The sequence below is a fragment of the Lithobates pipiens genome, unplaced genomic scaffold, assembly GCF_037356315.1.
Source record: "Lithobates pipiens isolate NorthernLeopardFrog02 unplaced genomic scaffold, aLitPip1_a1.2 Scaffold_13, whole genome shotgun sequence".
NCBI lineage: Eukaryota > Metazoa > Chordata > Amphibia > Anura > Ranidae > Lithobates > Lithobates pipiens.
This window is the reverse complement of record NW_027507718.1, coordinates 457,232,117-457,248,319: the sequence shown is the minus strand read 5'-3', so window position 1 is coordinate 457,248,319 and position 16,203 is coordinate 457,232,117. Positions and strand designations below refer to the sequence as shown.

The 16,203-nt window shown below is 44.7% G+C and overlaps 1 protein-coding gene across 1 annotated transcript in view; it reads right to left on the bottom strand.

Moving 5' to 3' along the window:
• The window catches only part of NSG1 (neuronal vesicle trafficking associated 1), a 186,336-nt gene that overhangs the window by 60,537 nt on the left and 109,596 nt on the right, over positions 1 to 16,203 (bottom strand). The window contains exon 4 of the mRNA XM_077477793.1: positions 6,053 to 6,163. Coding sequence (XP_077333919.1) covers positions 6,053 to 6,163 — 111 coding nt within the window. The remainder of the gene's footprint in view (positions 1 to 6,052; positions 6,164 to 16,203) is intronic.

Below are 16,203 nucleotides of genomic sequence, written 5' to 3'. Positions count from 1 at the left end.
GCTGCCTTATTTACATATCAATGCTGTTGGCCTCATCTATTTACATATGCATGTCACTGCTATTTACATATGAATGCCAGTATTTACATGTAAATACAGGTCTGCAGGTGAGTCATCTGTACACAACAATAGGGCAGAGCTGGGCAGCATTAGTAGCAGCACAGGACTAAAACTTCAAGGGAATGTAAACTGGGATAGTTGGCAAGTATGAGGCAGCTGCTTTGGGCCCCACAACAATGACAGGGCCCAGGGCAGCTGCCCCTTTTGCCCTGCCTTAAAGACGGCCCTGTAGCTATACGTCGGCTCGCAGGATCGGGATAGCAGGCGTGCCCCGCCAGAGGCATCACACGCTCCTGCTGCACTGCGAGGGTGCCGATGCTCGTGGCCGACAGTCACGATGACCGCCAGGCCACGAGCGATCGCAAGCACAAGGAACACGGAAGTGTGTGTGTAAACATACAAATCCCTGTTCTACTCTGCGAGGAGTGACAGATCGTGAGTTCCTATTAGCTAGGAACCACGGTCTGTCACTTCCTCTAGTCTGTCCCCTCTCCCTACAGTTAGAATCACCTCCCAGGCAACACAATTAACTTCTTGATCGCCCCCTAGTGTTAACCTCTTCACTGCCAGTGACATTTTTACAGTAATCAGTGCATTTTTATAGCACTGATCGCTGTATAAATGACAATGGTCCCAAAAATGTGTCAAAATTGTCCAATGTGTCCGCCATAATGTCGCAGTCACGATAAAAATCACAGATTGCCGTCATAAAAAAAGAAAAAAAAATGCTATAAATCTATTCCCTATTTTTCAAACGCTTATTGTGATTTTATTTTTTTTTTTACCAAAAATATGTATCGGCCTAAACTGAGAAAAAATTTGCTTTAAAAAAATGGGGATATTTATTATAGCAGAAAGTAAAAATGTTGTGTTTTTTTTCAAAATTATCGTTTTTTTTTGTTTATAGCGCAAAAAATAAAAACCGCAGAGGCGAGCAAATACCACCAAAAGAAAGCTGTATTTGTTGGAAAAAAAGATGTCAATTCTGTTTGGGCGCAGCATCAGGAAAACCATTTCACATACACTGTACATAAGTTAACGGAAGGTTTAGCTTTTTGCCTGCGGTCCTGCTGCAATGTCAACAGTAAAGTGTTGTCTATCCTCAGAAGAATAATGCTTAATACATTGTAAATATTATTCTACTTGCTAGGAATTTATGCCCAGAATATGTGGGACATGTTATATCTCCTCTGTAATTGTTTAAGTGTATATATAAACCAAATGTCTCTGTAGTTTTCAGTGGTAAGGGGTTAGAACCTCTTCAAGTTTTTAATTCTGTCCAAATCTCCAGTAGGTGTGTTATGATTAAGCACTGTTATCTGCGTGAAACGCGTTAACATTTTTATCTCCTGGTGCTCGCTGTGCTATATAGACTTTTATTTGTTGATCACTACAATAAAGATTTTGGCATGCATTCTTCCGGAGTGTGCAGCCATTCATCCTTTTCTCCCTAGGGAGGTTCAACCTTACTATTACCAGGATAAAAATAAGGAGAAATGCAAGACTTTGATTTATCACTGAGCAGTAGGGATGAGCCGAACACCCCCCGGTTCGGTTCGCACCAGAACTTGCGAACGACCCCCGCGTTCGGTACGAACGTTAGAACCCCATTGAAGTCTATGGGACTCGAACGTTCGAATTGGAAAATGCTAATTTTAACGGCTAATATGCAAGATAGTGTGCTAAAAAGGGTTTGGGGACCTGCCTCCTGCCTCAGGGGACATGGGTCACTGCAAAAAAAAGTTTTAAAAACTACCGTTTTGGCGGGAGCACTGATTTTAATGACGATTAAAGTGAAAAAAAAAAGTGAAATATTCCTTTAAATATGGTGCCTGGTGGGTGTCTGTAGTATGCCTGTGAAGTGCCACGTGTTTCCCGTGTTTAGAACAGTCCCTGCACAAAATGACATTAAACGGAAATAACACCATTTAAAACTGCTTGCGGTTTTAATGTTATATCTGGTTCCTGCAATATGGTTGAAAATCATTCAGAAAAATGGCATGGGTAGCCCTCCCTGCCCATTACCAGCCTATTTGGGTCTTGTACACATATTAAGGGGAACCCCGTACCCATATTAAAAAAAGGAAATGCGTGTGGCCCCCAGGCCCTATATACTCAGAACAGCAGTATACAGGCGGTGCAAACAAGACAGGGACTGTGTAGGTTTGTTGTGTTAAGTTGAATCTGTTTGTCATTTTCAACCGGTACATTTTTAAAGTGTAGCTCCAGTCAAAAAAAATATCTTTAAGCTTTTTGGAAAACATAGGGAAGGGTTATCACCCCTGTATAATTTGTTTTGTCGTCCATCTTTTTTCATCTCACTTGCTGCTGTCTCCTTGCGTTTGCAAGTAGGAGATGTTTGTAAGTTGGATGTTTGAAAGTAGGGGCCTGCCCTATATTATAGCGGTATGTACTGGGTACAGAGCACGCAGACAGCACGCACTAACACTACTGACTGCAAGCTCTATAATTAACCACTTGTTAGCCCAATGTTTGCATAAAGTGAAAGATGAAGTTATGCTGAGTAAATAGATATCAAACATGTCACTCTTCAAAATTGCACATGCCCGTGGAATGGCGCCAAACGTCGCTACTTAAAAAATCCCCATAGGCGACGCTTTAAATATTTTTTTACTGGTTACATGTTTTGAGTTGCAGAGGAGGTCTAGGACTAGAATTATTGCTCTCGCTCTAACATTCTCGGCGATACCTCACATGTGTGGCACATGCGAGCACATGGGGACATGGGCGCTTTAATTTTTATTTTATTTTTTTATTGTTCATTTTACTTTATTTATTTTAGTTTGACATTTTTTTTCCCAAAAATATATTTTTGATCACTTTTATTGCTATTACAAGAAATGTAAACATCCCTTGTAATAGGAATATGGGGGTGACAGGTCCTCTTTACAGTGAAATCTGGGGGGTCAATATGACCCCACATCTCACCTCTAGGCTGGGAAGCCTGAAATAAAAAATTAAAAAATTAAAAAAAAGATTCTGGCTTTGATCGTACTGGCGAGTTGGTAGAAGCACCGGAGGGCGGTGAGGGATGGGGGGCGTCTATGGCTGGGTACTTCAGGGTATCACCGAGTATGGCTGGGTATCTCTGAGTATGGCTGGGTATGGCAATTTATGGCAGGGTATTACAGAGTATTGGCGGGGTATTGGCGGGGTACTACAGAGTAATAGTAGGGTACTGCAGAGTATTGGGGGTACTGCAGAGTAATGGCGGGTACTGCAGAGTATTGGGGGTACTGCAGAGTAATGGGGGGTACTGCAGAGTAATGGCGGGGTACTGCAGAGTAATGGCAGGGTACTGCAGAGTAATGGCAGGGTACTGCACTGCAGAGTAATGGCAGGGTACTGCACTGCAGAGTAATGGCAGGGTACTGCACTGCAGAGTAATGGCGGGGTACTGCACTGCAGAGTAATGGCGGGGTACTGCACTGCAGAGTAATGGCAGGGTACTGCACTGCAGAGTAATGGCGGGGTACTGCACTGCAGAGTAATGGCGGGGTACTGCACTGCAGAGTAATGGCGGGGTACTGTAGAGTAATGGCAGGGTACTGCACTGCAGAGTAATGGCGGGGTACTGCACTGCAGAGTAATGGTGGGGTACTGCAGAGTAATGGAGGGGTACTGCAGAGTAATGGCAGGGTACTGCACTGCAGAGTAATGGCAGGGTACTGCACTGCAGAGTAATGGCAGGGTACTGCACTGCAGAGTAATGGCGGGGTACTGCACTGCAGAGTAATGGCGGGGTACTGCACTGCAGAGTAATGGCAGGGTACTGCACTGCAGAGTAATGGCGGGGTACTGCACTGCAGAGTAATGGCGGGGTACTGCACTGCAGAGTAATGGCGGGGTACTGCAGAGTAATGGCAGGGTACTGCACTGCAGAGTAATGGCGGGGTACTGCACTGCAGAGTAATGGCGGGGTACTGCAGAGTAATGGAGGGGTACTGCAGAGTAATGGCAGGGTACTGCAGAGTATGCACTGGTATTGCAGAGTATTGGCAGGGAATTGAGGGGTTAAATTCGGTGAGCAGCGATGTGGGCACTGCAGATGCAGCCCACATCGCTGCTGACACCGATCTCTTTCCCCTCCGCTGTACCGATCGGTACAGAAAGGGGAGGGAGGAACAGGCGTCATAACATGACGCCGGTTTGTTTCCAAGTGATCACTCCGTCATTTGATGGAGCAATCACGTGGTAAACGGCCGCTATGAGCGGCCGTTTACCGTGATGCGCCGGGTCCTATGGACCCGGCGGTCACGGATGCTCTCGAGTGCGCACACCTCGGGGCACGCGAGAGCAGAATTCTGGGAGGCCGTTAATTAATGGCCTCTCTGAGTTAAACAACCGCCCTGAAGCCGTTAATCGGCAATGGGCAGTTGTTAAGTGGTTAAAGCTAGATCACTAGCTATATAGGTGAGGTGAATATAGTGGTGTATACTGCAGTCAGGGCACAGACAACAACCACTACACAGCAGCAAGATAGGAAATCAGCCAAAAACGATTGGTGTGTACTGTGTTGAAGGTACACAGAACACCCACTGCTTCAGATGCAAAGTAACACACTACAGGAGGCGGCCTTAAAGGCGGCCTTATATAGTGTGGGGCGTGCACTACACAGTCTGAGCTATGATTGGCCACAGGCATCCTGCCTGTGGCCAATCATGGCTCTCCTCGCTGCCGGCGCTGCGATTGGCCAAGCATGCGGGGTCACAGTGCATGCTTGGCCAATCATCGGACAGCAATGCACTGCGCCAACGCAGTGCATTGTGGTCCGCGCGCGCGTCACTCGAATTTTGACGCGAACGGCCAAAACGTTCGGAATTCGCCGAACGCACGAACAGCCAATGTTCGAGTCGAACGTACGTTCGACTCGAACACGAAGCTCATCCCTACTGAGCAGCAAAATCTTCCAGTTAAGACACTTTATTAAAGTATAGCTAACCAAGAGTGAAGATGCACTATATTGTCAAAAGTATTAGTACGCCTGTCTTTACACGCACATGAACTTTAATGGCATCCCAGTCTTTGTCCGTAGGGTTCAATATTGAGTTGGCCCACCCTATGCAGCTATAACAGCTTCAACTCTTCTGGGAAGGCCATCCACAAGGTTTAGGAGTGTGTCTATGGGAATGTTTGACCATTCAGATACTGATGTTGGACAAGAAGGCCTGGCTCGCAGCTTCCGTTCTAATGCTGTGTACACACGATCGGACATTCCGACACCAAAATCCATGGGTTTTTTCAGACGGATGTTGGCTCAAACTTGTCTTGCATACACACAGTCACACAATGTTGTCGGAAATGCCGAGTGTCAAGAACGCGGTGACGTACGTCGAGCAGAGAAAATTGAAGTTCAATAGCCAGTGTGGCTCTTCTGCTTGATTCTGAGCATACATAGAAATTTGTGCGTTAGAATTATGTACATACGATCGGAATTTCCGACAACGGATTTTGTTCAGATCTCCATATTGAAGCCTATGGACCATAACTGGCATGCCATTAAAGTTTATGTGTGTGTAAAGGCATGTGTCCCAATACTTTTGGCAATATAGTGTATGTCTACAGGACAGGAAGTGAAAGGAAATCTCAGAAATGGGACACTGGTAGCAAAAAGGAAAAAAAAAAGTTTTAACCATTTCCTACTCCACTCTAAGCTCCGCACAAGATTCCTATGAAAAACACTTTCTGATATTATGGAAAGATGGAGCTGGGTGCACACCGCTCAAAGCCACCTGCTAGGATCTAATGAGCTGCTGGAAGAATCTGGGTGCCTGCCTGGTCCAAAGCCAGAGAAATCCAATTGAAATAGAGAAAAATGGTGGCACATCCGGAAATAAAATCAAAAAAGTTTATTGAAAGTCCATAAAATCAAGAGAACATGACATATATCAGTCCAATAAGGCTCTCAGTGGACGTGTATCACACAAACGTGCTTACTCATCACTCATCACTCATCAGACATCTCTCTTACCTTCAGCACAAATCCTTCGGGACAGGCATGGTCGTACTTGTAAACCTTGTAGACTACCAAGAACACGATGCAAGCCAGAAATGCCAGAGCAAACAGAACGAGGACGGTGACCTATGAAAGACAAATATAGTCCAATCACTTTTTGTTCTAGCTTAGTGTTTCTTAACCTTTATTTGAGTCACGGACCCCTTTAAGAATCTGGTGACCCCTCCTCAGAAATCTTCACATAAACACAACCTTGCATGTAATGAATATATGTTTTTTTTAGTTTATTCTGAAATTCGATTGCCTCATACATATACGACAAACACAAAGTTTGAATAAAGTAAACAATCTTAACAAAAACCTCACTTTTTAGGCAAAAACGATTTTAATTCTGCTCATAATTACTAATGCTACTACGTACTAGTATATGAAGAAGCACCAACTTCACATGTGTGTCCCTTTTAGAGGCCGGCCATGCCGCCGCCTCCTCCATTGTCACTCAGATGCCCCGTACACACGGTCAGATTTTCAGACAGAAAATTTTCGATGGGAGCTTTTTTGTTGGAAATTCTGACTGTGTGTAGGCTCCATTTGACATTTTCCATCGGAATTTCCGACACACAAAATTTGAGATCTGGATCTCAAATTTTCGGAACAAAATCCGTTTTACTATCCAAAGTTAAAACAAAAAGGGCAGAAGATTTAATAGATAGAAAGTTGAAAAAAATGACTGAAGGTTCACTTTAAAGAGGAAGTAAACCCTGATGAGTTTACATCCTCTTTCATTCCCTGTAAAGGCGCTGTGATTTGCCGGAGCAGCGATGACGTCACTCCTGCGCACGGGAGCCGAGACTCACGGCATTGCCGTCATCGACGATGCCCCGCGCCACTGTCTATGGCGCATGCGCCGTAGATAGCGCTGCCCGTCTTCGGGCAAATATCTCCTAAACCGTATAGGTTTGGGAGATATTTCTTAGACCTACAGGTAAGCCTTAATCTAGGCTTACCTGTAGGTCAAAGTGGTTTGTAAGGGTTTACAACCACTTTAACTACAGTGATACCATGATCATTAAACCAGGTATTGGTAGTTTTGGCAGTGTGAGTGGGTGCCAAGTCCTGCTGGAAAATAAAATAAGCATCTCCATAAAGCTGGTCAGCAGAGGGAAGCATGAAGTGCTCCAAAATTTCATGGTAGAAGGCTGTGCTGACTTTGGACCAACACCAGCAGATGACATGGTTCTCCAAATCATCAGTGACTGTGGAAACTTCACACTGGACCTCATGCAACTTGGATTCTGTGCCTCTCCACTCTTCCTCCAGACTCTTGGGACCTGGATTTCCGAATGAAATGCAAAACTTTCCAGTCCGTTATGATTTGGGGAACCATATCATCTGCTGGTGTTGGTCCATTGTGTTTTATCAAGTCCAAAGTCAGCGCAGCCTTCTATCAGGAAATTCTAGAGCACTTCACACTTCCCTCTGCTAACCAGCTTTATGGAGATGCTGATTTTATTTTCCAGCAGCACCTGCCCACACTTCCAAAAATGCCAATACCTGGTTTAATGATCATGACCTTCAGTCATTTTTTTTCAACTTTCTATCTCTTAAATCTTCTGCCTTTGTTGTTTTAACTTTGGATAGTAAATTACTTTTTTTTTGCCAGTAAATACCTTATACAGCCCACTTCCTATTTCTTGTCTGGTAAAAAGACCTAGGTTTATCACATCATGCACCACTCTTCCTCTCACTCTCGTGAGAGTTTGACAGGAGGTGGGGGAGTGAGTCATAAGAAGACCAACAAGAGCTGCAGGGTTGCAGAGCTGGAGGTGTGCCTATGTATGTCTGTGTAAATCCAGGAAGTGAACAGGCAGCAGCTTCAGCTGCCCACAGTTAAAATGGATGCACTCAGTGGAGGGAGATTTCTGCAGCATGTTTGGAAAGTACAGAATCACAGTATGTATTAAATAATATGCAATAAGTGGTTGGAGAGAAGCTTCAGAATGACAAAGATTTATTACAAATTATGTGAGCAGACTGCAGTTCCTCTTTAATTGGCCATCAAACTCTTCTGACTTAAACCCCATAGAGAATCTGTGGGGTACTGTCAAATGGAAGATGAGAGACACCAGACCCAACAATATAGATGATCTGAAGGCCACTATCAAAGCAACCTGGGCTTCCATAACACCACAGCAGTGCCACAGGCTGATCTCCTCCATGCCACGCTGCGTTAATGCAGTCATTTATGCAAAAGGAGCCCCGACCAGATATTAAGCGCATACTATACTGTACATGAGCATACTTTTCAGTAAGCCAACATTTCTGTATTAAAAATCCTTTTTTTATGCGTCTTCTTTAATAATAATACAATTTTTACAATTTCTGAGATTTGGGGTTTTCACTAGCTGTGTAAGCCATAATCATTAAAATTAAAGGAAAGAAATGCATGAAAATATATCACTCTATATAAAATATAGGACTTTCACTTTTTGAATTGAATTACTGAAATGAAGTAACTTTTTGAGAATATTCAAATTTTATGAGATGCCCCTGTATATACGAGAGTTTGACAGGAGGTGCCACCTGTCAAGCTGTGCATGTAGCGTGGGGGTGAGATGGACAATATAAATGTGGATAAATCGCTTGTTCATTCCGCCCCAATGCCACCCGTGTGAAAGTGGCCTAAAAGAAGAACCAAAAAAATAGCTTATTAAGAAAGGATTAAACTTCTTATTTTTTCAGCCCTTGTTCAGTTTTTTTTATGAAAGGTTAAAAAGATTGGAGCGCACATACCCAACCAAAACGGGGGTAATCATACATTAGCTATGATGGAACTTGGGAAAAAAAAAGGCAGCTCGTATTTAAAATAAATAGTAAAATAATTCTATGTTTAAACCATCTACTGCTCAACAGCTTGTTTATCGTGGCTATTTCATTGGTTGTAAATAGCAGTAGACATTACACAGCAGATCATACTGCCATTATTAGGAATCACTCACTATAATTATGTAAATTTACAATAGCCATAAAATATGTGTATTTATAGTAAGCAATTACGTTCAGTTTGATTTCTGCGTTATTATTCACATTTATTATTGTATAATGAGATCTGCGCTGCTGGTGTCAGTGTTAAATAACCACAATGGGCTTATTTAATAAAGCAGAGTGAAAACAGTGGCATGTGGTAACCCATGGCAACCAGAGTGATGTTACAGCAGGGAAAGACAATCTCTGGTTGCTATAGGTTACATCTTTTGTAATGTAGAAATTCAGGGAATCTGTCTATTAGGTGAAGATGGCAGCAGGTGAAATGTATATAAATCAGGTTGAGAAATATGAGTAATCAGGTGTTTCAGCTTGAGGGTGCTTATGCTAATAGAAGCTGATCAGTAAATGCTGCAGTGAATTAATATTAATAAATTATCTAAACATGTTCTGATGAATTGTGGAAAGAAATAACAGCATGGCTCTTGAGTTGCCTTTTCGAGGCCCAAAGACTATCTTCATAAAGAGCCTAATGCCTCGTACACACGGTCGGATTTTCCGAAACAGGAAATGTTCGATGTGTGCTTGTTGTCGGAAATTCCAGCCGTATGTATGCTCCATTGGACATTTGCTGTCGGAATTTCCCACAACATATGTTTGAGAGCAGGTTCTCAAATTTTTTCGACAACAAAACTTGTCGGAAATTCCGAGCGTGTGTACACAAAGTCTGTCACAAAAAAGTCCACGCATGCTCGGAATCAAGCAGAAGATCCGCATTGGCTATTGAACTTCCTTTTTCTCGGCTCGTCGTACGTGTTTTTATGTCCCTACGTTCTTGATGTTCGGAATTTCCGACAACATTTGTGTGACCGTCTGCATGCAAGACAAGTTTATGCCAACATCCGTCGGAAAAAAAAATCCACGGTTTTCTTGTCGGAAAATCCTATCATGTGTACAGGGCATTAAAGTTAAAAGAGAAGTATGGAGGGTTTTTTTTTGTTTGCTAATAATAATTACCTCGGTGGATGGACATGCAATAATAGGGACCATCAGCTCACTATTGTGTATGCTCTGTACCATCAAGTGCATAGCGGGTACAGCGTCCCTTGAAATGCAGGCTCACCAGTTATGGTGCCGACTCCGAGACTTAAAACTCTAACAGAAGAAATACATAATACATAATAATAAGCAGCTTGGTCCGCCCGTGACTTCCTTTTTCAGAGGGACTTCTTTTTCCCCTTGTATTATTTCCTGGCTGGATGGAGCATCAGACCGATGCTGCAGCTGTCCCCCGGCGTCTCTGCACTAAGAACCCAGCCACCGAACACCGCTGATGGCTCGGTTCTCACTCCCCCCTGAGCAGAGAGATGATGACTGTCAGTCAGCATCGCTCCTGGTCTGCTTCTCCAAGCTCATTGGAGCGATGAGCTGTGGAGGGGCGGGGAGCGGCTGTCTCAGCACCATGCTGAGACTGCCATCAATCAAGGCAGCTGGCGGATCCAGACTTGGGAAGTCGGGATTGACTCGACTGATGGCTGTGACGTCAGCGGAGAGCGGACTTCGGAAAACAAATTGCACTCACGTGACCCAGAGGAGAAGCCCAGCCTAAAAAGCTCAGTTTAGGCTTTTCCTTTGAAGCTGATCTCCAGGTATGGATATTTTTACATAGTTACAATAATCCAGCTTGGACCAATGTAACTATGCATGTGCCATACATTGCCGATCCCTGTGGAAGTTGGAAACCATTAGCATAGACACCACTACTACTATTGTGGCCAGCTTCTGGATTTTGTACCGAAAAATTAACCTATGTTCACTAAGCAGCAGGCGCAGCTGTACAGCATGGGACATATAACGAGGATCATTGAAATAGCGGTGTCTACTAAAGTGTTTTCCAGATTCCACAAAGATCAGACATGTATAACACATACATATTCATACCTGAAGTTCAGCTTTAACCACTTGCCTACTGGGCACTTAAACACCCTTCCTGACCAGACCAATTTTCAGCTTTTGGTGCTCTCACACTTTGAATGACAATTACTCAGTCATGCAACACTGTACCCAAATTAATTTTGTGTCCTTTTTTTCCCACAAATAGAGCTTTCTTTTGGTGGTATTTTATCACCTCTGGGGTTTTTATTTTTTGCGCTATAAATGAAAAAAGACCGAAAATTTTGAAAAAAAACGCATATTTCTTTGTTTCTGTGATAAAATTTTGCAAATTATAATTTTTTTTTCATAAATTTTGGCCACAATTTATACTGCTACATATCTTTGGTAAAAATAACCCAAATTAGTGGATATTTTTTGGTCTTTGTGAAAGTTAGAGAGTCTACAAGCTGTGGTGCGAATCGCACAAAATTGATCACACCTGATGTACTGGTGGCCTATCTCATTTCTTGCGACCCGAACAAGTCAGGAAAGTACAAATACCCCCCAAATGACCCCTTTTTTGAAAGTAGACATTCCAAGGTATTTACTAAGATGCATGGTGAGGTTTTTGATGTTGTCATCTTTTTCCCACAATTCTTTGCAAAATGAAGATTTTTTATTTTTTTTCTCACAAAATTTTCAATGTAATAGGTTATTTCTCTCACATGGCATGTGTATACCACAAATGACACCCCAAAATACGTTCTGCTACTCCTTCTGAGTATTACGATACCAAATGTGTGAGACTTTTACACAGCCTGGCCACATACAGAGGCCCAATATTGAAATAGCACCATCAGGCGTTCTAGGAGCATAAATTACACATTTCATTTCTCAACCACCTATTACATTTTTGAAGGCCCTGGAGCACCAGGACAATGGAAATGCCCACAAAGTGACCCCATTTTGGAAAGCTAACACCCCAACGTATAATCTATGAGGCATAATGAGTCGTTTGAATGGTTCATTTTTTTTCCAGAAGTTTTGGGAAAATGTGGAAAAAAAATGAAAACGTATTTTTTTTATGCAAAGTTGTCCATTTATAAGATATTCCCAACACATAGCATGTACATAGCAAAAATGACACCCCAAAATACGTTCTACTACTCCTCCTGAGTATAACGATACCAAATGTGTGAGACTTTTACACAGCCTGGCCACATACAGAGGCCCAATATTGAAATAGCACCATCAGGCGTTCTAGGAGCATAAATTACACATCTTATTTCTCAACCACCTATTACAGTTTTGAAGGCCCTGGAGCACCAGGACAATGGAAATGCCCACAAAGTGACCCCACGTGGCACTGACAACACGTGGCACTGACGACACGTGGCACTGACAGATGGCACTGGAGGCAGATGGCACTGGAGGCAGATGGGGCTGGCAGATGTCGCTAGCAGATGTCGCTGACAGATGGCACTGGGGCTGGCACTGGCAGATGGCACTGGCACTGGCAGATGGTGCTGGCTATTTGCTCTGGCTAATTGCTCTGGCAAATGGGGCTGGCAGATGGCACTGCGGCTGGCAGATGGCGCTGGCAGGTGGCACTGGCGCTGGCAGGTGGCACTGGCAGGTGGCACTGGCGGCACTGGCGCTGACGGCACTGGGGCTGACGGATGGCGCTGGCAGGTGGCACTGGCAGGTGGCACTGGCACTGGCAGGTGGCACTGGCACGTGGCACTGGCGGCACTGGCGGCACTGGGGCTGACGGCACTGGGGCTGACGGATGGCACTGGCGCTGGCAGGTGGCACTGGTGCTGGCAGGTGGCACTGGCGCTGGCAGGTGGCACTGGCGGCACTGGCACTGGCGGCACTGGGGCTGACGGCACTGGCGGCACTGGGGCTGACGGATGGCACTGGCGCTGGCAGGTGGCACTGGTGCTGGCAGGTGGCACTGGCACTGGCAGGTGGCACTGGCGGCACTGACGGCACTGACGGCACTGGGGCTGACGGATGGCACTGGGGCTGACGGATGGCACTGGCGCTGGCAGGTGGCACTGTTGCTGGCAGGTGTCACTGGCACTGGCAGGTGGCACTGGCGGCACTGGCACTGGCGGCACTGGCACTGGCGGCACTGGCGGCACTGGGGCTGACGGCACTGGGGCTGACGGATGGCACTGGCGCTGGCAGGTGGCACTGGTGCTGGCAGGTGGCACTGGGGCTGACGGCACTGGGGCTGACGGCTGGCGCTGGCAGGTGGCACTGGTGCTGGCAGGTGGCACTGGCGCTGGCAGGTGGCACTGGCACTACTGGCAGATGGCACTGGGCTGACAGATGGCACTGGGCTGACAGATGGCACTGGCACTGGGGCTGACAGATGGCACTGGGGCTGACAGTTGGCACTGGGGCTGACTCACAGATCCTCTCTCTCCTCACACGCTGTCTCTGTGTGAGGAGGGAGAGACACGGCAATGGGAGATGATCTCATATGTTTACATTTGAGATCATCTCCCATTGGCAGCTGCGATCGCGCTGTGAACGGCCGCTTTGATTGGCCGTTCACGGCGATCTGTGTTTGCCTGTCTCCGGGAGACACGGCGAATACAAAACTTCCGCGATGCGTGCCCCCGGCGGCGCGCACTGCGGAAGTAAACACAAGGCCGTCCAGGGACGGCCAGGCGAAGGAACCCGCCTGCTCTACGGCCGTCATTCGGCTATAGGGCGGGCGGGAGGTGGTTAAATACCCAGTAAAATGAATGCATGAATTATTATCATCAGCAGGGCCAGATGTGTACTTGCTATGCCCCTTGACTTATGTGACCATTCTTCCCTGTTCAGCTAGATAGCCTTAGGGTCTGTGTCATCAGCTTTCAATGGGCAAATGCAGCATGGTTTTGTCATTTTGAGACTTTTCTGAGATCGTTGTGAATTTATTGCAGGAACTGGTAATTTTCCTCAGCTACTGTGCATTCCCATGTTAGGGAGATCCATCCTTTCTATTTGTCCTGTTCTATCCATGTCTTTATAGACCTTGCTTTGTGCACTGGTCCAAATTATTTGGTGATGGGGGGATTATGGTGTGGGGTTGTTTTTTAGGGGTCTGGCTTGGCCCCTTAGTTCTTAAGGCGTCAGCATACCAACACATTTTGGACAATTTCATGCTTCGTGGGAACAGTTTGGGGATGACCTCTTCCTGTTCCAACATGACTGCGCACCAATGCACAAGATCCATAAAGACATTGATGAGCGAGTTTGGGGTGGAGGAACTTGACTGGCCTGACCTCAACCCAATAGAACACCTTTGGAATGAATTAGAGCAGAGACTGCAAGCCAGGCCTTCCCATCCAACATCAGTGCCTGACCTCACAAATGCACTTCTGGAAAAATGGTCAAACATTCCCATAGACACTCCTAGACAGCCTTCCCACAAGAGTTGAAGCTGTTATAGCTGCAAAGGGAGGGCCAACTCAGTATTGATAACAAATAAACTAGCACAAATACACCACCACAGGATGGTAATGGGGGTGTATAAATAATGGTAAAAAGTGCCACGTCCTAATAACTGGATTGATTATATTTAGAAAAATCATAGACTTTACAGGTACCAATGTATTAAAAAAAATTGTAATTTTATTAATAATATACACACTTACTTTCTGGTAAGTTTAAAAGTACTATATATATAGGATATACCCCAGATTTTGGGCGTGGTGTTGGTGCCTGCTTTCTACTGTTTTTATGCACTACCTTTTTTTATTTTTATTTTTTTAAGGTACTAGGCCAATTGCTTACCCTTGGATATCCGATGTGTCCTCACATCTCTCCACGCCCAATTTTGCAAGCCTGCTCTTAGCTGTGGGATCTGGAAAATATTCTTGTTTATTTACATGTAGTATATCTGATAATTTATTTTTGTTTTGTGTATATTTACTGATGTTTTTTCCATGTATTTAGTGAAAAATATTAATAAGCTCCTGAACAAGCATCATATTGCGAAACATGTTGAGCTTGAACTCCAAAAATTTTCTTTTGCCCTTACTCTGTTAAGGGAACTCTCAGTGGTCATTACACTCAGTGACCCGGGCCCAGCGGCTAAAGAAGGATGTAATAATTACCGCTTGTAAAAGTCTGTACTTTATATTTTTTTAAGTTATTTTTTGTACATTTGTTATTAATAAATTACTATATATTTTTTAATACATTAGAGCCTGTAAAGTCCATGCTTCTTTCTAAATATAACCAATCCAGCTCTAGCCACTAGACTAAGGCTGCTTTCACACTGGGGCGGGAGCGGCATCGGCAGTAGAGTGCCGCTATTTTTAGCGGCGCTTTACCGTCGTTTTAGCGGCGGTCTGCGGGCGCTAGCGGGGTGGTTTTAACCCCCGCTAGCGGCCGAAAAAGGGTTAAACCCGCCCGCAAAGCGCCGCTGCAGCGGTGCTTTGCCGGCGGTATTGCCGCGGTGTCCCATTGATTTCAATGGGTAGGAGCGGTTTAGGAGCGGTGAATACACCGCTCCTTCACCGCTCCAAAGATGCGGCTAGCAGGACTTTTTTCACCGTCCTGCCAGCGCATCGCTCCAGTGTGAAAGCCCTCTGGCTTTCACACTGGAGTGAAAGGGGCCGTTTTTTTTCAGGCGCTACACAGGCGCTATTTTTAGCGCTGTAACGCCTTAATACCGCCCCAGTGTGAAAGCAGCCTAAGACTGGGATGCAATTAAAGTTCATGTGTGTAAAGGCAGGTGTCCCAATACTTTTGACAAAATAGTGTATCTTCTAACTGAGACGCTAGTTTTAGTGACCGATTTTCTTACTTTGCAGGGATTTCCACTCACTTCCTGTTTTTTCTATGGGACAGGAAGTGATGGGAAATCTACTCAATGGGACACAAATGGCAAAAAATACATCTGAAAGGGGTATTCTATTCTAAATTAATTATTATTATTTTATTTTTTTTAAGTTTTCCCTATAGTTCTCCTTTAAGCATACAAGGCTGGATTTTCGAAAGAATATCAGTCGTTGCTAAAAAGTGTGGATTGAGGAATCTTCTTTGCCAGCTATTGTATTTTTATTCAGGAAGCCCCTGCATCCACCACTGCCCTAATACCAGAACAGTTATTGCATCTGATAGGATTCAGTCACTGTTCAGGCAATCATTTTCCACCTCAGTCAATTTTAAAATGAGCTTTTGTTGAAGTGGGTGGCGCATGCAGGACCACTTACAGCTTGAATTTTGTCTGATTCAGCAGGAATTTTCTGAAATTCAAGCAATCTACAGTACGTCTAGAAGGTATTCACAGCGCTTCA